Genomic DNA, 27737 nt, shown 5'->3' on the forward strand with positions numbered 1-27737 from the left:
TGGACTTACAGCTGAGGAGCCAAAGGGGCTTAAGCACCTCCCACCTTCCTACAGAGAAGACTTCTTTGTGTTCTTTGTTCAAATAAAATTAGTTCACTTCCTACTTGACTGAGGGAAAGATGTCTACCAACTTGTCTGTGTGGTGTACTTTTTTCCATGCATGCATTCAGTTTTCAAATTACAGAGGTGGTTATTCGGTGTGAGATAACAGGGGAAAAAACAGGAAGTTTTAGCCCTGACAGCCGCACCGCCCCATGACCCGTTAATGAGTAATTAGCATATAGTGTGCACCATTTTAAAAGTTGCCTTTGTAGATTTTGCTGCATGTGAAAAAAACATACATTTGGAAATATTGTCAGGTCATGTATTACAGCATGGTGGCGGATCAAGGGTTTAAAACTACCAGACAGGTTCCCATTAAATATACAATGAATTGAAAACAATTCCATCTGCCCTGCAATTTTGTTATTATAAATATATCCTATATAATTACAGCTCCAGAATCAAGCTCATACATATATTCATTACCACAACCAAGCTCAGTACATAAATACAGCACTAGAACCAAGCTCATTACATATATACGGCACTAGAACCAAGCTCTACAGTGCTCTACATAAAAGCCCTGTAGATAGTGCCCCACATACAGCCCTTTGTAGATAGTTCCCACATATGGACTCCAGAGCTGCAAGGCAATAGTACTTACCAATGAGCCACCATGTTGCCCTACATATTGCTTCCCCTATATATAGTGCTCCATGTATAGCCCACCGCTGTAGACAGTGTCCCACATAAAGCCCACCCCTGTAGACAGTGCCCTACATATAGCCCCCCTGTAGATAGTGCCCCACAGGTAACCCCCCTGTATATAGTGTCCCACATAGCCCATCCCTATAAATAGTGCCCTCCAAATAGCTCCCCCTATAGATAGTGGTCCACATATAGTCCACCCCGCTATAGACGCAGGTACAATTACTGCAAGAGGGGGTGACTATCGCTAGCACCGGGGCCCCCTCCGGTGCTAGTGACACCACCGGGCATGAGATGGCCTGTGCCGGCCGGTCCATAAATGTTTTTAGGCTCGGTGGCCCGGGCCCGTATTAGCGTCGCTGCCGCTGTAGCAGCAATAACAGCTGCTAGCGGCGCCACCGGGCATACGGGGGGCGTGTCGGCAGGCAGGACGGGCCCCGTAGCAGCCGTTACGGCTGTTACAGTGGTAGTTACGCCACTGGGTCAAAGGTATTATTCAGTACATAAAACTGATGGCTTATCTCATCAAAGAGCGTCAATATCTGATCACTGAGGGTCTGACTGTTGGTACCCCCACCAATCACCTAGTTGTAGGTGGCTTTCCCATTATTTCTTACACCGCTCTTTACTTCACAACGTCACACTCGTAGCGGCTGTGCAAGGTTGCAGCTTCCTCCTGTACAAGTGAACGGGTTCACTTATCACAAACAGAACTGATAAACAGTTTTGACGATTACTCTCAATAAGAATTTGGGAACTTTTATTTCAGAATGCGTTACACAGTATTATGAAGCGCTTTACAGTACATACAAAGTCAGATTCATATCTGTAAGGATTAGCACAGTGAAGCTGACGATTATATGATATGCAGCTGTATTTATAATAGATGATCTATTATGTCTGGAGATCGTGAACATCTATTGTTCTTACTGCTTTTTCTTTCTGGATAAGTACTGGGCTCTGATTTTATTGCCCATATAGCTCCACAGAAACATCCAAAGGCTGTGAGGCATCCAGGTTCCTATAGACAACTGAACAGAGATTGTACATTAGTTCCTCAAAATGCACCTGAGTACAGCTGCTCAAACTTGTAATCAAAAATGATAGCATATACGTAGCATAGTATAAAAAAAAATCAAATAGGCAAAACAGGTTTCCAATATATAAAACAGTGCGACAATACAGCCTGCAGCACTGTGCAGGAAAGTTATGAACCATATACAGAAATCTTAGTAGAGATTTCACTTTAAAGAGAATTATGCGGCTCGTCACTGTAAGGGGAAGTTCTTACCATCTATCAAAATCCACTCTAAGACTTTTTTAACATAGGAGTAATATTATCAGATATAAACTTTTTAACATTGCAGCTAATATCTACCCCCAGGTAAGATAATGTGTCTGCCCATTGTAAAGGGGATGGGTCTCCCAGACTTTTTGCCTTTTCATCTGTGGTCAAAACCTGCGATTTGGGCCAATTAACTGGTTACCCAGAAAGATGTGATGCCAACACTGCCTGCAGGAAGGGTCCCTGAAGAAATAGTAACGTATCATCCGTATAAAGAGACACGTTCTTGCCTATCTCCTACCAAAAATCCTTTATAACAAATGAGTTACGCATAGATATTGCCAATTGATCGATGGCCAACGCAAAAAGGGAAGGGGAGAGAAGGGATACCACGACCCAAGGTAAGGGTCGGGGAATTATGACAGTTGGTTCTATAACTGGCCACCAGAATGGAGTTTAAAAGTTGCATTTTTTGATATATTTTGACCCAAGCCCGAACCTTTGTTACACCTTTTCTGAGTCTAGAGAGGCAATGACTCTAGAACCAGAATTACTATGATTTACCAACCTATGGACCAATAATCAATCTCACATGAGCCTTCTACCACTCAATGGGAAGGCCATCAATTCTGGGAGCTTTCCTGTTTGGAAAAGGAGTCAATAAGTCTAGTAATTTCCTCTACAGCAAGATCCACCTCAAGAATGCCAACATCCCACCATTCAAGACGGGAAAGAATACGGTAGCCAAGAGGTCCTCTAGTTCCGACAGAGAATATACCCTAGAAGATTAAGGCCTAGTTCACAGAGTTTTTTGCAGGTGGAAAAAATCTGACTCAAAATTCCTTCAGGAATTTTGTGTCAGATTTTGACCTGCCTGCACTCTTTGCTGCTTTTTATGCGGGCAAAAAAACACTTTCGAAAACTGCTTTCTCTGCCTTCCATTGATGTTAAAGGGAGGTTAGAGACGGACACGCCTAAAGAAAGAGTATGACGCTTTTTCTCCGCGAACGTTTTTCTGCTCGTGGGAAAAACGCTTCCGCCTCCCATTGAAATCAATGGAAGGCGTTTTTTGGAGCGGTTTCCGCGTCAAAAACTGCACCAAAAATTCAGTGTGAACTGGGCCTAAAGCTCCTCATAGAATCGGGCAAAAACCTGGTTAATAGTAAGGGCTCAGTGACATTCGGACCATCACTAGAATTGACATCCATAATGGGGGTTGAGGTCGTGTCTTCCCCGGCCACGAAAAACAACAGCAGACCATTCTTTCTCGTGAATTCAAAGAGTAACAAACTATAAATCACTTTACTTTGCAGAAAAATAGGATCCCTAGTTCTCTGATGCATCAGCTTTTATCTCAGTTTGTAGCCGCTGTTTGTTAACCTCTTAAGGACGCAGCCTTGTTTTGGCCTTAAGGCTCAGAGCCCATTTTTGAAATCGGACATATTTCACTTTATGTGGTAATAACGTCGGAATGCTTAAACTTATCCAAGCGATTCTGAGATTGTTTTCTCGTGACACATAGGGCTTCATGTTCGTGGTAAAATTTGGTCGATATATTCAGTGTTTATTGGTGAAAAATGGCAAAATGTAGAGAAAATTTTGAAAAAAAAGAATTTTTCAGAATTTAAATGTATCTGCTTGTAAAACAGATGGTTATACCACCCAAAATAGTTACTAGTTCACATTTCCCATATGTCTACTTTAGATTGGCATCATTTTTTGAACATTTATTTTATTTTTCTTGGACGTTACAAGGCTTAGAACATAAACAGCAATTTCTCATGTTTTTAAGAAAATTTCAAAAGCCTTTTTTTTAAGGTACATGTTCAGTTCTGAAGTGGCTTTGAGGGGCCTATGTATTAGAAACCCTGATAAAACACCCCATTTTAAAAACTAGACCCCTCAAAGTATTCAAAACAGCATTTAGAAAGTTTTTTTAACCCTTCAGGCATTTCACAAGAATTAAAGCAAAGTGGAGGTGAAATTTGCAAATTTCATTTTTCTTGCTGAATTTCAATTTTATTCAATTTTTTTTCTGTAACACAGAAGGTTTTACCAGAGAAATACTACTAAATATGTATTGTCCAGATTCTGCAGTTTTTAGAAATGTCCCACATGTGGCTCTAGTGCGCTCGTGGACTAAAACACAAGCCCCAGAAGCAAAGAAGCACCTAGTGCTTAACAGCTGCCTGGGCACACAGCAGGGCTCAGAAGGGAAAGATAAGGGGGGGGGGGGGGATAAGCTGTGCGGAGTGCATCAGGGTAAGTAAAATTGGGGTAAATTATAAACCAAGGGATGTATGATAAATTTTAAAACACTCTTTCATACAGAACTCTGGTTTTTCGGGGCACGTGTCACATTGATATATTGTGTCCTCCCTTATCCCCCTCTTATAGCAGACTTTGCACCTCTTTTGACTTTTTCCCTTCTTGCCAGTTTGGGGAACTTCTCCTGGAAAGTTTTGCCCTTGTACGATGCGTGTGGCCTCGCTTCCAGAAGTACTGGGTGCCCCACCCCCTTCCTGGTCCCTAAAGATTAGGTTCTTGATAACCACCTCTTGAAATTCCAGGAAAGTTCCCCTCTAGCCTGTACATCGACGTAGCACGTACACATTGTACAAAGCCATCTGTATGATGTGCACGGCCAGCTTCTTATACCACACCGCATGGCGTTGTAGGGCTTCAGGACTTGATCTGACAAGTCCACCCCTCCCATGTACCTATTGTAGTCCAGGATGCAGTCTGGTTTGGGGGTCTCTGTACTGGTACCTCGTACAGGTACATGGGTACTGGTGTGGCATCTCTCTTGTCTTGTACTTGACACACAATATGTTGCTGCTAGATTGTGCCCTGCTCTCACCCCTTCTTGTTTGCCCTGCAGAGTCTTAGGGAGGCCTCTCAGGTTTCTTCTAGCAGTGCCACATGCCACAGGACTTCTGGAAGCGAGGCAGTTGAAGAGTGGGACGCCGGTATAAAAATTATTCAGGTAGAGGTGGTAACCCTGGTCCAGCAGTGGGTGCACCAAATCCCCCACAATTTTTGCATTAACTCCCAGTAAGGGGGGGGGGGCATTATGGGGGTTGAATACTGGTGTTCTTCCCTTTATATATCCTAAATATGTAGGCGTACCCTGATGCACTCTCACACAGCTTATACATCTTCACACCATACCTTGCCTTTTTACCCGGCAGGTACTGGCGGAATTGAACCCTTCCTTTAACCCCTTCCCGCTCCTGGACTTACTATTAGGTCATGGCAGCTGTATCGTTCGCGCTCCATGACCTAATAGTACGTCTCGGGAGTAACGGCCGTTTGTCCGTCCTCCCGACACATACAGGAACTGTGACAGCTGCTGTCTCGTACAGCAGCTGTCACAGCTCCTACAGCGGGGACCGATCGCTTTGTCCCCGCTGATTAACCCCTTAAAAGCCGCGTTCTATAGAGATCGCAGCTTTTTAGGGGTTAAGCTGCCATCGCCAGCCTGCTACACGATAGCGGCCGGCGATGGTGACTATGGCAACCGGACACCAAAAAATGGCGTCCGGCTATGCCATAGACGGAAGCCTAGTGTGTCCTGACAACGTCAGGACCCACTATGCTTGCTGTCAGTGAGTAGCTGACAGTTCTAATACACTGCACTACGCATGTAGTGCAGTGTATTAGAATTGCGATCAGGGCCTCCTGCCCTCAAGTCCCCTAGTGGGACAAAGTAATAAAGTAAAAAAAAAAGTAAAAAAAAGATGTGTAAAAATAAGAAAATAAAAGTTTTAAAAGTATTAAAAGTAAAAATCCCCCTTTTTACCTTATCAGTCATTTATTATTAATAAAAATATATAAAAAAACAAATAAACTATACATAATTGGTATCGCCGCGTCCGTAACGGCCTGAACTACAAAATTATTTCGTTATTTATCCCGCACGGTGAACGCCGTAAAAGAAAATAATAATAAACCGTACCACAATCACAATTGTTTGGTCACTTCACCTCCCAAAAAATGGAATAAAAAGAGATCAAAAAGTCGCACGTACCGAAAAATGGTACTGATCGAAACTACAGTTCGTTACGCAAAAAATAAGCCCTCGCACGGCTGTATTGATTGAAAAATTAAAAAGTTCTGGCTCTTAGAATAAGGTAACACAAAAAGTGAATGATTTTTTACAAAACGTATTTTATTGTGCAAACGCCATAGGACATAAAAAAAAACTATAAACATCTGGTATCACCGTAATCGTATCGCCCCGCAGAATAAAGTGAATATGTCATTTATAGCGTACGGTGAACGCTGTAAAAAAAATAGAATAAAAAAACAACAGTAGGATTGCTGTTTTTTAGTCACCACGCCACCTAAAAATAGAATAAAAACTGATCAAAAAGCCGCATGCACCCCAAGAAAACTACAATGGATTCCTCAAGGGGTCTAGTTTCCAAATTGGGGTCACTTTTGGGGGGTTTCCAATGTTTTGGCACCACAAGACCTCTTCAAACCGGACATGGTGCCTAATAAAAAAGAGGCCTCAAAATCCACTAGGTCCTCCTTTGCTTCGGAGGCCGGTGCTTCAGTCCATTAGCGCACTAGGGCCACATGTGGGATATTTCTCAAAACTGCAGAATCTGGGCAATAAGTATTAAGTTGCGTTTCTCTGATAAATCCTTTTGTGTTATAAAAAAAATGGTATAAAAAGGATTTACTGACAAAAAAAAAATTTCACCTCTACTTTGCTCTAAATTTCTGTGAAACACCTAAAGGGTTCATAAACTTTCTAAATGCTGTTGTGAATAATTTGAGGGGTCTAGTTTCCAAAATGGGGTGTTTGATAGGGGTTCCTAATATATGGGCCCCTCAAAGCAACTTCAGAACTGAACTGGAAGCTAAAAAAATAAATAAATGAGGCAATACTTTGCTTCTTACATTATACTGATAATGAGCCGTGCCCACCCCAGTTTTGACCGTTTGTATAAACAGAGACCCCTATTAGACCGTTTCAGTGCCCGGTTTTCCCAAGCATACACCCCCGAGGAGTGTATTTCTATTGATGAGTCCTTGGTACATTTTAAAGGGAGGCTTCAATTCTGCGAGTACCTGCCGGGTAAGAGGGCAAGGTATGGCGTGAAGATGTATAAGCTGTGCGAGAGTGCATCAGGGTATACCTACAGGTTTAGGATATATGAAGGAAAGGCCACCCCCAAACCAGACTGCATCCTGGACTACAATAGGTACATGGGAGGGATGGACTTGTCAGATCAAATCCTGAAGCCCTACAGCGCCATGCGGTGTGGTATAAGAAGCTGGCCGTGCACATCATACAGATGGCTTTGTACAATGCGTACGTGCTACGTCGATGTGCAGGCCAGACGGGAACTTTCCTGGAATTTCAAGAGGTGATTATCAAGAACCTAATCTTTAGGGACCAAGAAGGGGGGACACCCAGTACTTCTGGAAGCGGGGCCACACGCATCGTACCAGGACGGAAACACTTTCCAGGAGAAGCTCCCCAAACTGGCAAGAAGGGAAATAGTCAAAAGAGGTGCAAAGTCTGCTATAAGAGGGGGATAAGGAAGGTCACAATATATCAATGTGACACGTGTCCCGAATAACCAGAGCTCTGTATGAAAGAGTGTTTTAAAATGTATCATACATCCCTTGGTTTATAATTTACCCCAATTTTACTTACCCTGATGCACTCCGCACAGCTTATCCCCCCTCGTCTTTCCCCTCTGGGCCCTGCTGTGTGCCCAGGCAGCTGATAACAGCCACAAGTAAGGTATTGCCATACCCGGGAGAACCCACATTACAGTTTATGGGGTGTAGGTCTCCGGTCAAAATGCTCACTACACCTCTAGATGAATGCCTTGAGGGTGTAGTTTTTAAAACGGGGTCACTTCTTGCGGGTTTCAACTGTACTGGTACCTCAGGGGCTTCTGCATACATGACTTCGCACTAGAAAATCCCCAGTAGGCCAAATGGTGGTCCTTTCCTTCTGAGCCCTCCCATGGGCCCAAACGGCAGTTTGTCACCAGAAATGGGGTATTGCTGCACTCAGGACAAATTGGGAAATAAAATGGAGTATTTTATTTCTTGTGAAAATAAGAATTTTTGAGCTAAAATTACATATTATTGGAAAAAATATATATTTTTTTAATTCCCAGCCCAATTCAAATAAGTTCTGTGAAGAAACTATGGGGTCTAAATGGTCACATTACCCATAAATGAATTCATTGAGGGGTGTAATTTACAAAATGGGGTCACTTCAGGTGGGTTTCCATTGCTTTGATACCTCTGGGGCTCTGCAAATGCGACATGGCACCCGAAAACCAAACCAGCAAAATCTGGACTCCAAAGAACACACAGCGCTCCTTCCCTTCTGAGGCCTCCCATGGGCCCAAACGGCAGTTTATCGCCACAAATGGGGTATTGCTGCACTCAGGAGAAATTGGGCAACAAAATAGAGTATTTTGTTCCCTGTGAAAATAAAAAATTTTGATAAAAAATTACATCTTATTGGAAAAAATGTTATTTTTTTTATGTCACAGCCCAATTGAAATAGGTGCTGTGAAAAAACTGTGCAGGCAAAATGCTAACAACAACCATAAATAAATTCCTTGAGGGGTGTAGTTTCCAAAATGGGGTCACTTCTGGTGGGTTTCCATTGCTTTGATACCTCTGAGGCTCTGCAAATGCGACATGGCACCCGAAAACCAATCCAGCAAAATCTGGACTCCAACAAACACATAGCGCTCCTTTCCTTCTGAGCCCTCCAATGGGCCCAAACAGAAGTTTATCACCACAAATGGGGTATTGCCACACTAAGGACAAATTGGGCAACAAAATGTTGTATTTTGTTCCCTGTGAAAATAAGAAATTTTGATCAAAAATGACATTTTATTGGAAAAAATGACTTTTTTCATTTCACAGCCCAATTCAAATACGCGCTGTGAAAAAACTGTGCGGTCAAAATGGTAACAACAACCATAAATGAATTCCTTGAGGGGTGTAGTTTCCAAAATGGGGTCACTATTGGGGGATTCCTACTGTTTTGGCACCTCAACACCTCTTCAAACCTGGCATGCTGCCTAAAATATATTCTAATAAAAAAAGAGGACTCAAAATGCACTAGGTCCTTCTTTGCTTCTAGGGCTTGTGTTTTATTCCACGAGTGCAGTAGAGCCACATGTGGGACATTTCTAAAAACTGCAGAATCTGGACAATACATATTTAGTAGTGTTTCTCTGGTAAAACCTTCTGTGTTACAGAAAAAAAAATGAATAAAATTAAAATTCAGAAATTTCACCTCCACTTTGCTTTAATTCCTGTGAAATGCCTGAAGGGTTAAAAAACTTTCTAAATGCTGTTTTGAATACTTTGAGGGGTCTAGTTTTTAAAATGGGGTGTTTTATCAGGGTTTCTAATACATAGGCCCCTCAAAGCCACTTCAGAACTCAAGAGGTACCTTAAAAAAAGGCTTTTGAAATTTTCTTAAAAATATGAGAAATTGCTGTTTATGTTCTAAGCCTTGCAACGTCCAAGAAAGATAAAAGAATGTTCAAAAAACGATGCCAATCTAAAGTAGACATATGGGAAATGTGAACTACTAACTATTTTGGGTGGTATAACCGTCTGTTTTACAAGCAGATGCATTTAAATTCTGAAAAATGCTATTTTTTCAAAATTTTCTCTAAATGTGGGAATTTTTCACCAATAAACACTAAATATATATCGACCAAATTTTACCACGAACATGAGGCCCAATGTGTCACGAGAAAACAATCTCAGAATCGCTTGGGTAGGTTTAAGCATTCCGACGTTATTACCACATAAATTGAAATATGTCAGATTTGAAAAATGGGCTCTGAGCCTTAAGGCCAAAACTAGGCTGCGTCCTTAAAGGAACAGTGTCATCACAAATTATTTTTTTATATGTTAAAGATGTTAGTGCTTTATTAAAAACGTTTATATTCATTTGTGTGTTTGTGTTTTACTTTTTCTTATTTTTACACTTTTTCTTCCCTATGGGGGCTGCCATTTTTTGTTCCATTTCTGTCTGTGTCGATTAACGACACATACAGACATGGAATACGGCAGCCACAGTCCCATAGGGACTGCGAACGGCTCCCGTCCCATTGACTTCAGTGTACGGCGTCTGTGTGGGAACTGCGCATGCGCCGCTCCCACACAGTCCAATTCGAAATTGGCGCCGTCCGGCGCCATTTTCCTGTGGACCGGAAGTCGCGGCCGGACAGTAATATTACTACTTCCGGTCGCGGCTTCCGGATTTGTGCACTTGGACCAGCGGCAGCAAACGGAGCGGACGGGCCGGAGGGAGCCGCGGCGGCAGGAGCAGGTAAGAGATTTCAATGTATGTTCGTGTTTGTGTGTGTTTACTACTGTATGTAAACCTACTACACTGTGTGTTAGCTCAAAAAATGGCGACACACAGCGTAGGAGGTTACACCGTTCAAACCCCTCGTTTATCCCGGCACTAGCCAGGATAAAGGAGGGGGGGATGCTGAGAGCTCACTAGAGCGAGGGCTTTTAACCCATTGTTGCAATGCTGCAATTTTTGGAATAGCTCCATCTAGTGACCAAAAATGGGTAGTATTATAAATTAGAATAAATTTATAATATTTCCTGACTATTTCCTGACTCGTGAAAAAAATAAAAAAAATTTGAACAATGTTTAATCACCCACACACTAAATGTTTAATTTTAAAAAAAACAACATGTTTTTCTGGCAACACATTCCCTTTAAGGGGTTAAAATGTACCAAGGACTCATCAATAGAGATACACGTCTCGGGGGGTGTATGCTTGGGAAAACCGGGCACTGAAACGGTCTAATAGGGGTCTCCGTTTATACGGTCAAAACTGGGGTCATCCCGGGGTGGGCACGGCTCATTATCAGTACAATGTAAGAAGCGAAGTATTGCCTAATTTATTTATTTTTTTAGGGTTACAGTTCAGTTCTGAAGTTGCTATGAGGGGCCCATATATTAGACACCCCCATCAAACACCCCATTTTAGAAACTAGACCCCTCAAAGTATTCACAACAGCATTTAGAAAGTTTATGAACCCTTTAGGTGTTTCACAGGAATTTAGAGCAAAGTAGAGGTGAAATATTTTTTTTGTCAGAAAATCCTCTTTATACCATTTTTTTTTAGAACACAAAAGGTTTTACCAGAGAAACGCAACTTAATACGTATTGCCAAGATTCTGCAGTTTTGAGAAATATCCCACATGTGGCCCTAGTGCGTTAATGGACTGAAGCGCCGGCCTCAGAAGCAAAGGAGGACCTAGCGGATTTTGAGGCCTCCTTTTTGATAGGCACCATGTCCGGTTTGAAGAGGTCTTGTGGTGCCAAAACAGTGGAAAACCCCCAAAAGTGACCCCATTTTGGAAACTAGACCCCTTGAGGAATTCATTGTAGTTTTCTTGGGGTGCATGCGACTGTTTGATCAGTTTGTATTCTTTTTTTAGGTGGTGTGGTGACTAAAAAAAAGCAATTCTACTATTGTTTTTTTATTCTATTTTTTTTACAGCGTTCACCGTGCGCTATAAATGACATATTCACTTTATTCTGCGGGGCGATACGATTACGGCGATACCAGATGTTTATAGTTTTTTTTTATGTCTTATGGCGTTTGCACAATAAAATACGTTTTGTAAAAAATCATTCACTTTTTGTGTTACCTTATTCTAAGAGCCAGAACTTTTTTATTTTTCCATCACTAAAGCCGTGCGAGGACTTATTTTTTGCGTAACGAACTGTAGTTTCGATCAGGACCATTTTTAGGTACATGCGACTTTTTGATCTCTTTTCATTCAATTTTTTGGGAGGTGAAGTGACCAAACAATTGTGATTCTGGTACGGTTTATTATTTTCTTTTACGGCGTTCACCGCGCGGGATAAATAACGAAATAATTTTGTAGTTCAGGCAGTTACGGACGCGGCGATACCAATTATGTATAGTTTATTTGTTTATATATTTTTTATTAATAATAAAGGACTGATAAGGGAAAAAGGGGGATTTTTACTTTTATTACTTTTATTTTCTTATTTTTACACATCTTTTGTTTTTAACTTTATTACTTTGTCCCACTAGGGGACTTGAGGGCAGGAGGCCCTGATCGCTAATCTAATACACTGCACTACATGCGTAGTGCAGTGTATTAGAGCTGTCAGCTACTCACTGACAGCAAGCATAGTGGGTCCTGACTTCGTCAGGACCCACTAGGCTTCCGTCGATGGCAGAGCCGGACGCCATTGTTTGGTGTCTGGTTGCCATAGTCACCATCGCCAGCCGCTATCGCGTAGCAGGCTGGCGATTGTAGCTTAACCCCTAAAAAGCCGTGATCACTATTGAACACTGCTTTTCAGGGGTTAATCAGCGGGGACACAGAGATCGGTCCCCGCTGTAGGAGCTGCGGCAGCTGCTGTACGAGACAGCTGCTGTCACAGCCCCTGTATGTGTTAGGATGACAGCCGAAATGGCCGTTACTCCAGCGACGTACTATTCCGTCGCTGAGCGCGAACGTATTGGTTAGCGCGACGGAATAGTACGTCGCTGAGCGCGAAGGGGTTAAAGGGGTTTTCCCATAATCAATATTTATCACTTATCCACAGGATAGGTGATAAATATCTTATTGGTGGGGATCCGATGGCTGGGACCGCCACCGATCACAAGAATGGGTTACCTTGTCGTGCCCAGGAGCCCCATATGAATTGAGCGGTACTGCGCATGCTCGGCCACCAATCCATTCATTTCTATGGGGCTGCCAAAGATAGCGCTAGTCAACCCCATAGAAATTAATTCATATGGGGCTCCCACAGCAAGGTAAACCCGTTCTCGTGATCAGTGGTGGTCCCAGAGGTCAGATCCCCACCAATCAGATATTTATCACCTATCTTGAGGATAGGTGAATAATATTGATTATGGAAAAACCCCTTTAAGGGTATGTTCACACGGCCAAATTTCAGACGTATACGAGGCGTATTATGCCTCGTTTTACGTCTGAAAATAGGGCTGCAATACGTCGGCAAACATCTGCCCATTCATTTGAATGGGTTTGCCGACGTACTGTGCAGACGACCTGTTATTTACGAGTCGTCGTTTGACAGCTGTCAAACGACGACCCGTAAATTTACTGCCTCGGCAAAGAAGTGCAGGACACTTCTTTGCCACGTAATTTGAGCCGTTCTTCATTGAAATCAATGAAGCACGGCTCAAGGTTTACGAGCGTCTCAGACGCCTCGTAAATTACGAGGAGGAGCTTTTAGGGTATGTTCACACGATGAGAGGCATTTACGTGTGAAAAGACAGACTGTTAACAGCTGCCTCGTTTCACACGTAAATGCTCCTCCTCGTAATTTACGAGGCGTCTGAGACGCTCGTAAACCTTGAGCCGTGCTTCATTGATTTCAATGAAGAACGGCTCAAATTACGTAGCAAAGAAGTGTCCTGCACTTCTTTGCCGAGGCAGTAAATTTACGGGTCGTCGTTTGACAGCTGTCAAACGACGACTCGTAAATAACAGGTCGTCTGCACAGTACGTCGGCAAACCCATTCAAATGAATGGGCAGATGTTTGCCGACGTATTGTAGCCATATTTTCAGACGTAAAACGAGGCATAATACGCCTCGTATACGTCTGAAATTTGGCCGTGTGAACATACCCTTATGTGTGAAACGAGGCAGCTGTTAACAGTCTGTCTTTTCACACGTAACTGCCTCTCAGCGTGTGAACATACCCTAAGCCCACGTCCAGGAGAGGAAACAGCGCATATAACAACTCCTGTAGTATAGGCATCGAAGGCGCCCCAGACATCCCAGAGGTTGCTGATCCCACATTAGAATCCCAGAATTCAAGTATTTCAACTCCCAGGGACCCTGCTACATCTGGACAAGTAATCCACAGAGGGCTCAATCTCCAAATCCTTCGTTTAACAATCTCAGGAAATTCCAAAATCATTAAGGGGGAGCGCTATGACTTCCCACGAAGCAAGCACTGAGCATCCACTACATAGGAGAGAGACGGTAAAACTATCTGAATTTATGTGCATAAGAGTGCCAGGTGTAGGTAAGTGAGATCAGATAGCCAGTATGCCAGATCACTTGCAGGTGATAAATTGCTGCCCAATTTTCAGTGTGGAGAGACCTCTAGCAGTGCCCCCCAGAGAATATAGTTCTGTCTGTAAGAGCAAATTAAAAATCACGAAGGAATAAGGCTATGTTCACACGGAGTATTTTGGGGGAGGAATATCTGCCTCAAAATTCCGTTTGGAACTTTGAGGCAGATATTCCTCTCCCTGCACGCTGATTTTCGCGGCGATTATCGCGCCGTTTTTCGCCCGCGGCCATTGAGCGCCGCAGGCATAAAACAGCGAGAAATATGCTTTCTCCTGCCTCCCATTGAAGTCAATGGGAGGTCAGAGGCGGAAGCGCCCGAAGATAGGGCATGTCGCTTCTTTTTCCCGCGAGGCAGTTTTACTGCTCGCGGGAAAAAGACGCCGACGCCTCCCATTGAAATCAATGGGAGGCGTTCTCGGGCCGTTTCTGCCGAGTTTTGCGACGTGGTTTCCGCGTCAAAAAACTCGGCAAAATACCCCGTGTGAACATAGCACTCTCTCGAAACTTAGCATAAGGGTATGTGCACACACACTAAGGGTATGTGCACACACACTAATTACGTCCGTAATTGACGGACGTATTTCGGCCGCAAGTACCGGACCGAACTCAGTGCAGGGAGCCGGGCTCCTAGCATCATAGTTATGTACGATGCTAGGAGTCCCTGCCTCTCCGTGGAACTACTGTCCCGTACTGAAAACATGATTACAGTACGGGACAGTTGTCCTGCAGCGAGGCAGGGACTCCTAGCGTCGTACATAACTATGATGCTAGGAGCCCGGCTCCCTGCACTGAGTTCGGTCCGGGACTTCCGGCCGAAATACGTCCGTCAATTACGGACGTAATTAGTGTGTGTGCACATAGTGTTCACCTGTGCCTATTTCCTTTCCTTCCGGTTTAGTTGCTCTATACACCAGGGGCCCTTATTATTTTGCTTCTTCGCTGCAGATTACTTTGAGCCCATTCCTCAGTTTCCCCCCGGAAAACTTTTGCAACAGGCAGCTGGCCCCTCTCTTAACCCCTTAATGACCAGCCTATTTTGGACCTTAATGACCAAGCTATTTTTTACATTTTTCAATCGTCGCATTCCAAGAGCTATAACCTTCTTATTTTTGCATCGACATAGCTGTATAAGGTCTTGTTTTTTGCGGGACAAGTTGTATTTTTTAATAGCACCATTTTTAGGTACATATTATTTATTGATTAACTTTTATTAACTTTTTTTTGGGGGGGAATAGAAAAAAATCTGAAATTTCGCCACTCTTTTTTGCGTCCTAAATCTACGCCGTTTACCGTGTGGTATAAATAACACAATAACTTTATTCAGCGGGTTGTTACGATTGCAACGATACCAAATTTGTATAGTTTTTGTATGTTTTACTACTTTTACACAGTAAAACGCTTTTTTTTCTAAATTATTTGTTTTTGTGTCTCCATATTTGAAGAGCCGTAACGTTTTTATTTTTTCGCCGATGCGGTTGTATGAGGGCTTTTGTTTTGCGGGGCGACTTGAAGTTTTTATTGGTACCATTTTGGAGTAGATGCGACTTTTTGATCACTTTTTATTACATTTTTTTAAAGTCAGTATTCACAGAAAACAGCAATTTTTCCATAGTTTTTTATTATTTTTTTTACGGCGTTCACCGTGCGGGTTAAATAATGTAATAGCTTTATAGTCGGGGTCGTTACGGACGCGGCGATACCAAATATGTGTAACTTTTTAACTTTATTTTGTTTTTTTTAATAGCAAAGCAGTTTGTAAGGGGAAAAGCTGGGTTTTTCATTTTTTTTTTAATTAACTTTATTAAACTTTTTTTCACTTTTTTACTAGTCCCACTAGGGGACTATAATATGCGATTCTCCGATCGCTATTGTAATACACTGCAATACTTTTGTATTGCAGTGTATTATGCCTGTCCGTTTAACACGGACAGGCATCTGCTAGGTCATGCCTACGGCATGATCTAGCAGGCAGTCGCTCCAGGCAGACCTGGGGGCCTTTATTAGACCCCCGGCTGCCATTAGAGACACAGACACTCGGCGATCGTATCGCCGGGTGTCGGTGGGAGAGAGAGGAAGCTCCCTCCCTCTCTCCAAAACCACTCAGATGCGGTGCTCGCTATTGAGCACCGCATCTGAGGGGTTAAACGTGTGAGATCGATACTAATATCGATCTCACACGGCAGAGCAGGGACGCTCCCAGCCCTCAGCAGCCTCTGGCAGCTGAGAGCAGGGAGATCTGACAGTTCCCTGCTCTGTTTACTTATTCCGATGCCGCGACGTAAAAAGTCTATGGCATCGGAATAAGGCCCGTTAGTGACCGACGTAGAAACACGATGGGCCGGTCACTAACGGGTTAATACAGCAAGCTGTACAGCAGACTGGCTCCGTCTCTGTGTTACAGCTCTCCTAACAGCCAGTTTACAGTCTCCACACCCCACGTGTTTCCTCACAAGAACTACACCGCCCTCTCTCTGTCTAGGTCATCTTGAACAACGCTCTAGTGCCCTCTGCTGTGCGATACCAGTTACTCAGCGATAGATGCTCCTGAAACCCAGGATGCTCAGATTATATTGCTGACACAATCTGTGCACAGCCCCACGTAGCATAAATGGCCGACAAAGTATTAAATGGCCTGGCCGTGTCCGATAGAGCAGGAGATACACTTCTCGGAGGCTCTTGCTCATAGAGGGGTTCTCAAGCGGTTATTTCCCCATGATGTTCATATTCTTGCTGTTAAATAGAGTTCATACAATAGTTTGTCCCTATATATTTGCATCTTGTTGTCAGTACATCTCCTGTTTACACGGCAACAGGCGACCATCATGAAAGATGCCATCAGACGATGAACAAGTGTTTGCTTGTTAGTCAGCTGATCACTTCCCTGTTCACACAATGATTGGGAACGAATGATCGGGTTAGTAAAGGGGGTTTTACACAGGGCGATTATCGGGCAGGCGATCGTTCATAGAATGCTCGTTGATAATAATTGCCCTGTGTAAGGGTACGGTCACACGGAGCGGCCCTGACACGGTCGCAACGCGGCCAACAACCGCGCTGGCACTATGTAGGAGCGGCTGTCAAATAACTCGTTAAGGGGTATTCCGGTTACATGCGCATGCGCACTCCCGCTCCATTCATTCTCTATGGGAGCGCCGGAGATAGCCGAGTGCAGTGTTCGGATTTTCCGGCGCTGCCAAAGAGAATGAATAGCGGGGTAAGCTGATGTAATTTGCAAAATCATGCGGCCAATAAAGGGTGTATGAATTCATGGCCGCACGATTTTACAGATAAAGGGACAGTTTAACTGCGTTAACATACGGCCACTAACAGGCTGTTTGACAGCCGCACCGAACATGGTGCCGGCACGGTTTTTAGCCGCGTTGTGACCGTGTCAGCGCCCCTCCGTGTGGCCCTACCCTTAACAAGGCAGTGATCAGCAGATGAACAAGCATACGCTCGTTCATCTGCTGATCATATCGTTCTAAAAAGTTAAATATTATCATTGTCGGCAGCACATCTCCCTGTGTAAGCAAGGAGACGCGCTGCCGACATGATGGGGACAAGCGATCGGAGTACCGACCGCTCGTCCCCATGCATAGCTTCTTATGACAGGAGCAAACGAGTGCCGATCAACGAGCTGTCTAATTGATCGGCCCTCTCTGCACCTGCCAAAATCGGCTGGTGTAATAGGGCCTTAAGACTGCTTGTTCGCCTGATCATTGGCTATGGATACCTTTGAGACTTTTTTTTTTTATATTATTGTGTGTATTTTGGGCTAACAGTTATATTTATAATTGTTTTTTATCAAAAATTCAGACCCGTTTTTGCTCTGCAACCTGCTTGTATTATACATAGACTGCAGAATGCCATTTACTGTGAAATTAGACAGACATGATGTCTGGTATCTCGAACACCAGCAGCTCCTGTGATCTCTTGAATGATGATCTCGTTGAATATTGTTTTTATCACCCATGTAAAAATACCATTGACCACAGTTTCGATAAGGCTTTGTTCACATCTGCGTTAGGGCTCTGTTCCGACGTTTCGTCTGAGCTTTCCGTCGGAACGGAGCCCTGACTGACACAAATGGAAACCATAGGTTTCCGTTTCCATCACCATTGATTTCAATGGTGACGAATCAGGTGCCAATGGTTTCCATTTGTCTCCGTTGTGCAAGGGTTCCGTTGTTTTGACGGAATCAATAGCGTAGTCGACTACGGTACGGAAACCTTTGGAACTGGATCAGTCACCATTGCAATCAACCGTGATGAAAACCTATGGTTTCCGTTTGTGTCAGTCAGGGCTCCGTTCCGACAGAAAGCTCAGACGGAACGGAGCCCTGACGCAGATGTGAACAAAGCCAAACCTGCAGCATTTTATTTGTGTGAATACACCATAAAGGGGCAATTACTTATTAGTTAATGGTGAATAATTGTTTCCTTTATTATATAGAATGATCTTTTGAAAACGATTTTGTTTTACTCGTGTTGTCTCTGTTTTCATTTTTGTTTGAAGATCTGAAACAATGTGACAAATATGCCTAAAACGCACTGACCTTACTTTATCATAGAGATTGTGCAGGCATTTAATATACCATTCACCATATTTACCTGGATGGAGTGCGACCAGTATCCAGCTGTTTGCAGTGATCCTCCGATAGTTCTCACAGCGCTGTGTACATAGTCTTTCGGCAGCGGTACAAGCAAGGATTTTTTCGTAAATACTTCAGCAAAGTCTACCATCTTTGTGACCACAAAGGAAGGAGTCAGACTCTGTATAAATATACCGGATAAGGCATATTCATATTGCAAAGCTCTAGTGAAACTATCCAGAAAAGCCTGAAAGAAAAAGTACAATTAAAACAATAATTCATTTTTGACTCTGAATTTGACCTTAATATTGACCATTGTTTCTTATTGGATTCTGCTCTCCTCGCTCTCCTTTGGACTAGTCGTCTGGTACTTGAGGTTCGACCCCTTGGTATTGACACCTTGCCTGTCTTCGGATTACAACTAGTCTCATTCTCTGGTTTGTGGCGAACCTGACCAATCTCCCAGTGAGGACCCCTGGCTTTGTTCACATCTGCTTCCGCTCAAGACGTATCTAGCAGCACCCCTGCCGCCAAATCGGTGACTACTCCGAGGGTCACAACCTACTTTGTTGGGGTTAAGAACAGGGAGATTCCTTAGACCTTCGCACCTCAGTTGAGCCGGCGCCAAACCTATTGTAGCTCAAGGATGTACTTTCCAGTGGGAACCATAACACAAACTGAGGTTCTCCTTTTAAGGCTTGGGCCCCACAACATTGGCTGCAAATCAGGATAACTCCGACCTGAATGTTTCCCTAGGGGAAAAAAGTTGGAAGCGACCTTTGCAAAAATCTGACTGTCATTTGGAAACATATTGGTAGCTTATTCCTTTTCTTTAGAGAATTAAACAGTTAATATAAAGTTTTATATCAGTATGCATAAATCAATAGTCAACTTTTTACCTCAACTGGATGGTATGGGTTTGCTTCTTACATGTCCACCCCATGCCCGGTGGCGCCGCTAGCAGCCGGTATGGCTGCTACAGCGGCAGAGACAGAGAGAGAGAGATTTAGATATTTTTTTTAATTGATTACTAATAACAAGTTCCAGATTAGGAACAGAAATGTAGCGCATGGAATAAACCCACCAGATTTATTTTCATTTCATCGTTTGGAGATGTGTCCACTCCTGACTTTTCTTGAATTATGATTAGTTATGCAATTTGTCATAATACCAATTCAATACAATCTCGTGCTATCCAAAAGAGAAGCATACACTTTAAATGTACACGTTATTTTCACATGGGAGTCTATGGGTGACGGATGGCCGACTAATGAAATTTGTTGCATGGTGATTAAATAAGAGAAAAGCACTGCTGGGAGAGTGTGTGGGGAAGCAAGAGTGTGAAGACTGGTCTGCTGCAGAACAGACCTGATATTTACAGAGGGGTGAGAGCTAACCAGGGGTGAACCTAGCCCCTCTGCTGCCTGAGGCGAACTATAAGGGTATGTGCACACGATAACTGGCTTTTACGTCTGAAATTACAGACTGTTTTCAGGAGAAAACAGCTCCGTTGTTTCAGACATAAAAGCTCCTCCTCGCATTTTGCGAGGCGTCATTGACGCCCGTAATCTTGAGCTGTTCTTCATTGAATTCAATGAAAAACGGCTCAAATTACGTTTCAAAGTAGTGTCCTGCACTTCTTTGACGAGGCAGTCATTTTACGCGTCGTCGTTTGACAGCTGTCAAACGACGACGAGTAAATGACAGGTCGTCGGCGCAGTACCTCGGCAAACCCCTTCAAAAGAAGGGGCAGATGTTTGCCAACGTATTGGAGCCGTATTTTCACACGTAAAACGAGGCATTATACGCCTCGTTTACATCTGAAAATAGGTCGTGTGAACCCAGCCTAAAAAGACGCCCCCCCAATCTATCCGAGTTTTTGTCATTACAAGCTTTACACAAAAAACACGCAATATATACGTTTTTTCAAATATGAAAACATTTGTTGTTTATTTGTTAAAGTGCTGTTTAATGTATAGAAATGATTTAAAGAATTCTACTTACTGTATTACTTCAGTATCATAGATCAGCAACGCAGCATTATCACTGAAAATGGTTTAAAGAGGCTCTGTCACCACATTATAAGTGGCCCATCTTGTACATAAGGAGATCGGCGCTGTAATGTTGGTGACAGTAATGCTTTTTATTTAGAAAAACTATCTATTTTTACCACGTTAGGAGCGATTTTAGCTTTATGCTAATTAGTTTCTTAATGCCCAACTGGGCGTGTTTTTACTTTAGACCAAGTGGGCGTTGTACAGAGAAGTGTATGACTCTGACCAATCAGTGACCAATCAGCGTCATGCACTTCTCTCCATTCATTTAGTCAGCGCATAGTGACACTGAGTTGTTCACTATGTGCTGTCTTGTACTGACATATTAACATTACAGAAGTGTTTAGACAGTGAATAGACATTCCTTCCAGTCAGGACGGGATGTCTGTTCGCAATACCGATAGTTCGGTAACGTTTTTATGGTACTTAGAGCAGAGCAAAACGTAATCTCGCGAGATCACGCTGTAATAGACATGTTACAGGGAGATTACGCTTTGCTCTGCTGTAAGTACCACAGAGACGTTAACTAAGTGTCGGGATTGTGAATAGACAAGGAGGATAGGAAAAAAAATGTAAAGTGCCCCAGAGTTTGTGCAGCCCTGACCATTACATGCTGCACTCAGCTGAACATGTATGGGCAGGTGAAAGATTCTCTTTAAAGTGTAACAACATTTTTTAAAAACTTTTGACATGTCAGAAGTTTTGATCAGTGGGGTTCGAGCACTAGTCGCTAAAACGAAGCAGCAGAAGTGCTCGGGTGAGCGGTGTGCTCTTTCAATTCTGCTTGGCTTTCCATGGAGCATTGTACGGGCTCAATACAAAGCCTAGGAGTCCGTACACTGCTCACTGGGCTGAAAGTCGATCATAAATTAAGCGGCACATCGCTCACCCGAGCACTTCTGCTTCGTTTTAGTGATCGGTGGGGGTCTGAGTGCTCAGTCCCCCACCGGTGAAAACTTCTGACATGTCACTATGACATGATAAACGTTTAGTTACAGTTTAAAGGCTATGTACACCTTTAAAAACATATTTTTTTTTTTTAATATATGAAGATATCTATCAATGTGATTGGTGCAAGTTTTAATTACTTTTTATTGAAAATTATTTTTACTTTTTGAGATACAGCTGCTTTGTATCCTGTATACAGAGCAGCTATATCTAGTGTTGAGACCTGAATCCATTAGGTCACCTATTATCGACCACATCTAAGTTATGAACTTAGATGTGATCGGTAACAGCTCCGATTATTCCCCCTCCATAGAGACCTTGGCTGCCAGTAAAATGCCCAGACCTCCCTTGCAGTATACTCCTGGGTCCCGGTCCCCCAGAAACGTCCGACCGACACCTTTTAAATTAGTGAAGACAGGAGCGCGAGCGCTGTAAGTGGCGCTCAGTTTTTAATACAGGCCACCGCTTACTTCGTGCATCTCGTCACTTCTCTTCTTGAGGCGAGAGCGCTCGACCACTCCTTCTGCAGACCCGCTCCTCCCTGGTGGCGCATGCTGCGTACAGCGTCAGAGAAGAGGAGGGTTCTTACAGACGTTGCCCATCATGCGGCACGTCAGGTAAGTAAAACAAGGCATGTCCCCTCCCCCTGGTCCAGTCCGTCCCTGGTTTAAAATGCCGCCCCCATTTTCGGCTAGGTGGCGCCGCCTGAGGCTGTCGGCTTACCTCGCCTCATGGCAGGTGCGGCGCTGGTGCTAACCCCTGCAAAGGGACTGAACTGTATGCTTTATACTTGGACTTTTGTTGCTTGAAACGTTTCTTTCTGTTCTAAACGTTGTGTATGCTGACAAAACAATCTACTGTTGTGTTTATTGGACTTTCCTGTTTGAAAGAGAAATAAAGCTTCTAAAGTCCTGTTTAACAAGAATAATGCACTGAGAGTGTCTTTTTGCTTAACACCATTCCCCCAAACTGCTACAATATATATATATATATATATATATATATATATATATATGTGTGTGTGTATATATATATATATATATATATATATATATATATATATATATATATATATATTGTGACAGACCATGTGGACAGGTTGTGGATGGGTTCTATATTTCCCCAAGATTTCTGTCTTCTGCTATCTGAAAACAACCAGGGAATAAAATCAGCAGAGAATGTGGTTCTCCCTCTGCAATAGGTTTTGTCTAAAACCTGGAAAAGGGGCTGGTTGTTGGAGTGGGGAGAGATGGGTGGGTCCCCACTCCATCCACACAGTCCTGGTCTTGAGCTGTCTAGCTATTAATCACGGGTCAGGTGTGATAGCCCTTTAAAAAGGCTGCAGTTCAGTCACTCTCTCTCTCAGCCTGGGGAGAGGAGCTTGTGAGAGCAAAACGACTGCATTCATAACAGGTTGTATGGTCTGCATGGTTTATGGTGCCAGGCATTAGGCCTGCACTGTGTTAGTTAGGATACCTGACTGTATAGTTAGTGCCGGACAGGCATAGAGTTTTCTTATATTTGTTTTCTTTTTATTTCATGTACAACCTGTAAATAAAACTGGCTGAGGCCAGTAGTACCAAATCTTTGCTGTGCGGACTGAAATTTACTGGCGTGTTTGATACCGAGTGCCCGTCTACCCCAGGAGACGACTGTCCCGCTACCTAATTCCCTTACTATATAAATATATCTATATATCTATATATATATATATATATATATAGTGTGTGTTTCAGTAAAGTCAGAGGTTAAAATGTGAATAAAAAGAGTGTCCAGAGTGAGTAAGAAAGGAAGAAGAATGAAGATAAGGAATACAGCACAGCTGTGAAGACAGACAGCTGGACGGTAGATACTGCAGGATTGTATAATTTGATGTGTAATTATTTTTCACACGTATATTTATATGTTTTGCTTAGTTTATCTTATGTTAAATTAAGAACCTTATAAGAAGGCATAGAATTATTTACCGTGTGATTCAAGACTTTGGATAGCGTGACTAATAAAGTTGCTGACTGGAGCTGATTGATGTGGTTCTGGATCTTTAATATCCAGATATGGAAAACAAACATCTATAAACTGGGGTAACATCGTTTAAAACAGATTAATAGGTCCATATATTGCTTTGCTCTTTGCATTGGGAGGTACATGACTACAAAGTACCAGTCCTCTTTTAAGTGCTCAACAATTGAAAACAAAATTTTCATTTACAATATGTGTGTAATAAAACAACCAAGATGCAGGTTTTCCATACATCAAATGGGACCCTAATAAAGTAATTTTGCAAAAGAATATTTAAGACCACTGATCTAGGCCAGATTTTACTGGGATGGATTTTCAACTCCCTAGGTTACGCAATATATTTGAAATCCCTTCTTTTAGAGGACCACCCTTCTAGAAGGCCAGTTTTTACTTCAATTGAGTGGTCGTATCAAAACCTTTTCACTGAACATGACTGATGCTAATCTGGCTATTACTGGCTTGCGTACATTGGATTGGACCTTCACAATTCCAAATTGGCAAATATATCTTTATGAAACATTTGTATTGTTAAAATTACAGCATTCACCTTGGAGGCAGCATACACGGTCAACTGAGGAACGGGTTTATAATATGCAGCTGAGGCCACATTGATTATCGCTCCCCTCTTCCGCTGTATCATACCAGGCAGCACTACATAAACCATCATTACAGCAGCGGCAATGTTGACATTGATGATCTCCAAACTTTTTTCCTCTGGTACGTCAGCAAGGTTGGCTGGGTACTCATTAAGCACTCCTGCATTATTCACTAGAATCCCAACATCTACGTCTCTCAGAGCCTCCTTAATGGACGGGAAGACCTCAGGGTACTTGTTGAGATCGGCAACTATGAAACGAGTTTTCACTCCATTACTTGCGGCTATGGACTCGGACACATTTTGGAGCTTTTCGATGCTGCGGCCTAACAAAATGATGTTCACACCATGACTGGCCAACTCGTCAGCATAGGCTTTTCCAATACCATCTGAGCCACCTGGAGAAAAACAAAACATACTTGTGTTATATCATCCAGTGTAAAACATAAGGGTTGTCTTGACTATATTTGCCAACCATGTGACTGAGAATAGCGAACATACAGGCGAAGTGGCATGGCACTTTTCTAGCACTGTTGCAGCTTCATTCTAGCCGTCAGCCGGGGTCAGAACAGTCGGACCACAGTCAATTGAACATTAGTGGAATATCCTTGCGAATGAGATATTCCCTCAATGTCTATCATAGTACAACTCTTTTAACCCCTTCATGCACCCTGACGTGCCATTATGTCCGGGTGTGGGGGGTGATGTTTGGAGCGCGCTCACTCGCTGAGCACGCTCCATATGCCACGGGTGTTGGCTGTATTTTACAGCGGACAGCCGGGAGCAGCGATCGCGCTGTTCCTGGCTGTTTAACCCCTCAAATGTTGTGGTCAATCGTGACCGCAGCATCTGAGGCATTGAAAACAGGGCGGCCCCCTCCGACAGCTCATCGCCCCCCCGCAGTGATATCGGTTGGTGACGATGGTTGTTATGGCAGCCCAGGGACCTAATGAAGGCCCCCAGGGCTGCCTTCACTCTGCCTCTGTTAAGCCCTAATGATCGCTGTTTTAAGTCCCCTAGGGGGGCTAATAAAGTGTGTAAAAAAGAAGTGAAAAAAATTTTTTAGTAGTGAAAAAAAGAAAAAATATTTTTTGATAAATTTAGCTGTAAGAAAAAATTTAATAAAAAGTGATCAAAAAGTCCTATGTACCAATAAAAACTACAGCTCGTCCCGCAAAAAATAAGCCCTCACACCACTCAATCGGTGCAAAAATAAAAAACTTATGGCTCTCAAAATGTGGTGATACAAAATAATTTTATTTTTAACAAAAAGTTTATTATCAATAATAGTAGTAAAATACAAAAAAAACTATATAGATTTGGTATCACCATAATCGTATTGAGCCACAGAATAAAGATAAGTTGTCGTTTTGATCGCACGGTTAAAGCCGTAAAAACGAAACCCAAAAAACAATTGAGGAATCACAGTTTTTTCCAACTTCAGCCCGCAAGTAATTTTTTTCCCAGTACATTATATGGAACTATAAATGGTACCAAAAGAAACTACATCTCCTCCCGCAAGAAAAAAGCCCTTACTCTACTCTATTGAGAGAAAAATAATGAAGTTATCGCTCTTGGAATGCTGGAAGTGAAAAACAAAAATTAAAAATAAAAAAATGGCTTTGTCCCGAAGGGGTTAATTAATTATCTTGTGTTCTTTATCAAACTGTGGCTCAAATACGATCCATGCGAACCCGCTCAATGGTGACCCAGTGGAACATTGTCTTCTTTCTTGAGGACTCTATACATTTTAAATCCTATATCGTTTAATAATTAACCGTTTCCCGACCGCTGGCTGTGTATATACAGCCGGCGGTCGGGGGCCTTAAAACCCGCGCCATAGACTATTTACGGCGCGGGTGTTAGCTTGCTGCCCGAGTGATCGGGCAGCTGAATGTCAGTTAGTGACTGCCGGGGACCCTGAGGAGAAGATAGAAGCAGCTTTCGCTTCTTCTGTCTTCTCAGATCTCTTCTACACAGCGCTCAATGAGGCAGCGGCTGATCTATTTTAGGGTAAAACTATGTTATTATCAGAAAAAAAATTGCTAAAATGTAAAAAAGCTTATTGTTTTACTATTATTTTCAAACTTTAAGCCTAAAAATTCTAAAATAGTAAAAAGGATGTGTATGAAAATGATAAAAAAAGAAACCTGCATTGTCTACGGAAAAAAACATCGCAAAAATCACGTCACTAGCCCAACAAATAAAAAAGTCATAGCTGTTTAACTAAAAATGTCTGGTCCTGAAGGCTCAAAATAGCCCGGTCATGAACCGGGTAAAAGCATGGTATACATTTACCTCATCACTTTCACTCACCTGTGACTACAGCCCACTCGCCATATTGTATTATCGTGCTTCTATTGCTAAACAGAAGAGGAAAAATGTGATGCTTTATGAAGTTGTAAGACCCGTGCAGAACATTGAGGCCTTTCCACGTTGCATAGCCGGCCCCCACAATAGTCAGGACCTCCAAATGATTATGGTAGGACTGGGAAACATCTTTGGATAGTGACACTATGATGCCTTTCAGTACATTCACCAGCTCGGTTACACCACTAAGGTTTAATTCCAACATCTGAAATAAAGGCAGTAGGTTGGAATTTCTGTAAGTAAAGGAAATATATGTAGAATTCTAAATCTTATCACGATTTCTTTGAAGGGTAATACTGAATATTATACCATTAAACATTCTAAAAGTTACAAAGATATTTGTAACCCTGTGCATGCTTCATACTAACCATTTATATGAGGCAAAAAAAAGTGGCATCTGCAATACACTACATTCACTGCAGGGTCACTGGAAAAAAAAAGTAAAGAAATAAAAATAAATTCTCAACACCATATATCTATAGCATATTTATGTTTTTTTTTGTTAGTTTTTTACAGTAAGGTTGGCTTTAAATGTCTTCTTTTCTAATTGATAAAAAAAATGGAATCTGAGTGGAACAGTAAAAGGCAAAGAAATTATAAAGACATACAGATGTGATCAAATTGTATAAGCCCACTTCCCACTTAACGGCGACCTGTTTTAAGCGGGTCCCTACTCTATCAAGGGCAGTATTGCATGGTCACCAGTGCTGCAGCAACACAGCACCCGCAGAGGGAGCAACCCAGGAGACCGACAGCACCCAGGCTACCAGTCTAAGCCACCTTGGCTCTGGGCCACGTCCCCCCACAGATACTGCACCACAGCAACAATGCTGCCTGTGGGGTCATTAAAACACATCACCATTTTCATCCACTACTTTGGAGTGCTGTTAGTCCTTCTCAATGAATTAGAATATCATCAAAAAGTTTATTTATTTCCGTAATTCAATACAAAAAGTGAAACTCATATATTATATAGATTCATTACACACTGAGTGATCTAT

The 27737-nt window shown here is 42.7% G+C and overlaps 1 protein-coding gene across 1 annotated transcript; it reads right to left on the reverse strand.

The window, feature by feature from the left end:
* Positions 1-1375: 1375 nt before the first annotated feature.
* Positions 1376-26941, reverse strand: LOC142660230 (inactive hydroxysteroid dehydrogenase-like protein 1). Its single transcript, XM_075836813.1, has 6 exons — positions 26683-26941; positions 24319-24764; positions 18770-18997; positions 1681-1781; positions 1561-1576; positions 1376-1426 (listed from the first exon to the last, which is right to left on the reverse strand). Exons 1-6 carry the CDS (start codon positions 26939-26941, stop codon positions 1376-1378), a joined length of 1101 nt encoding a protein of 366 aa, XP_075692928.1.
* Between the last annotated feature and the right edge of the window lie 796 nt (positions 26942-27737).

The sequence above is a fragment of the Rhinoderma darwinii genome, chromosome 9 (genome assembly GCF_050947455.1).
Source record: "Rhinoderma darwinii isolate aRhiDar2 chromosome 9, aRhiDar2.hap1, whole genome shotgun sequence".
NCBI lineage: Eukaryota > Metazoa > Chordata > Amphibia > Anura > Rhinodermatidae > Rhinoderma > Rhinoderma darwinii.

Bases quoted from the DNA above. Each gene is read 5' to 3' on its own strand.
- LOC142660230 (XM_075836813.1), bottom strand. From the start codon at position 26,941: ATGTTGGAATTAAACCTTAGTGGTGTAACCGAGCTGGTGAATGTACTG. The intron at 18,998-24,318 runs GTGAATGCTGTA...TTTTTCTTTCAG, and splicing joins CCGTGTATGCTGCCTCCAAG to GCTTTTCTGGATAGTTTCAC. The intron at 1,782-18,769 runs GTAAATATGGTG...ATCTCTGTTCAG, and splicing joins ACTGGTCGCACTCCATCCAG to TTGTCTATAGGAACCTGGAT.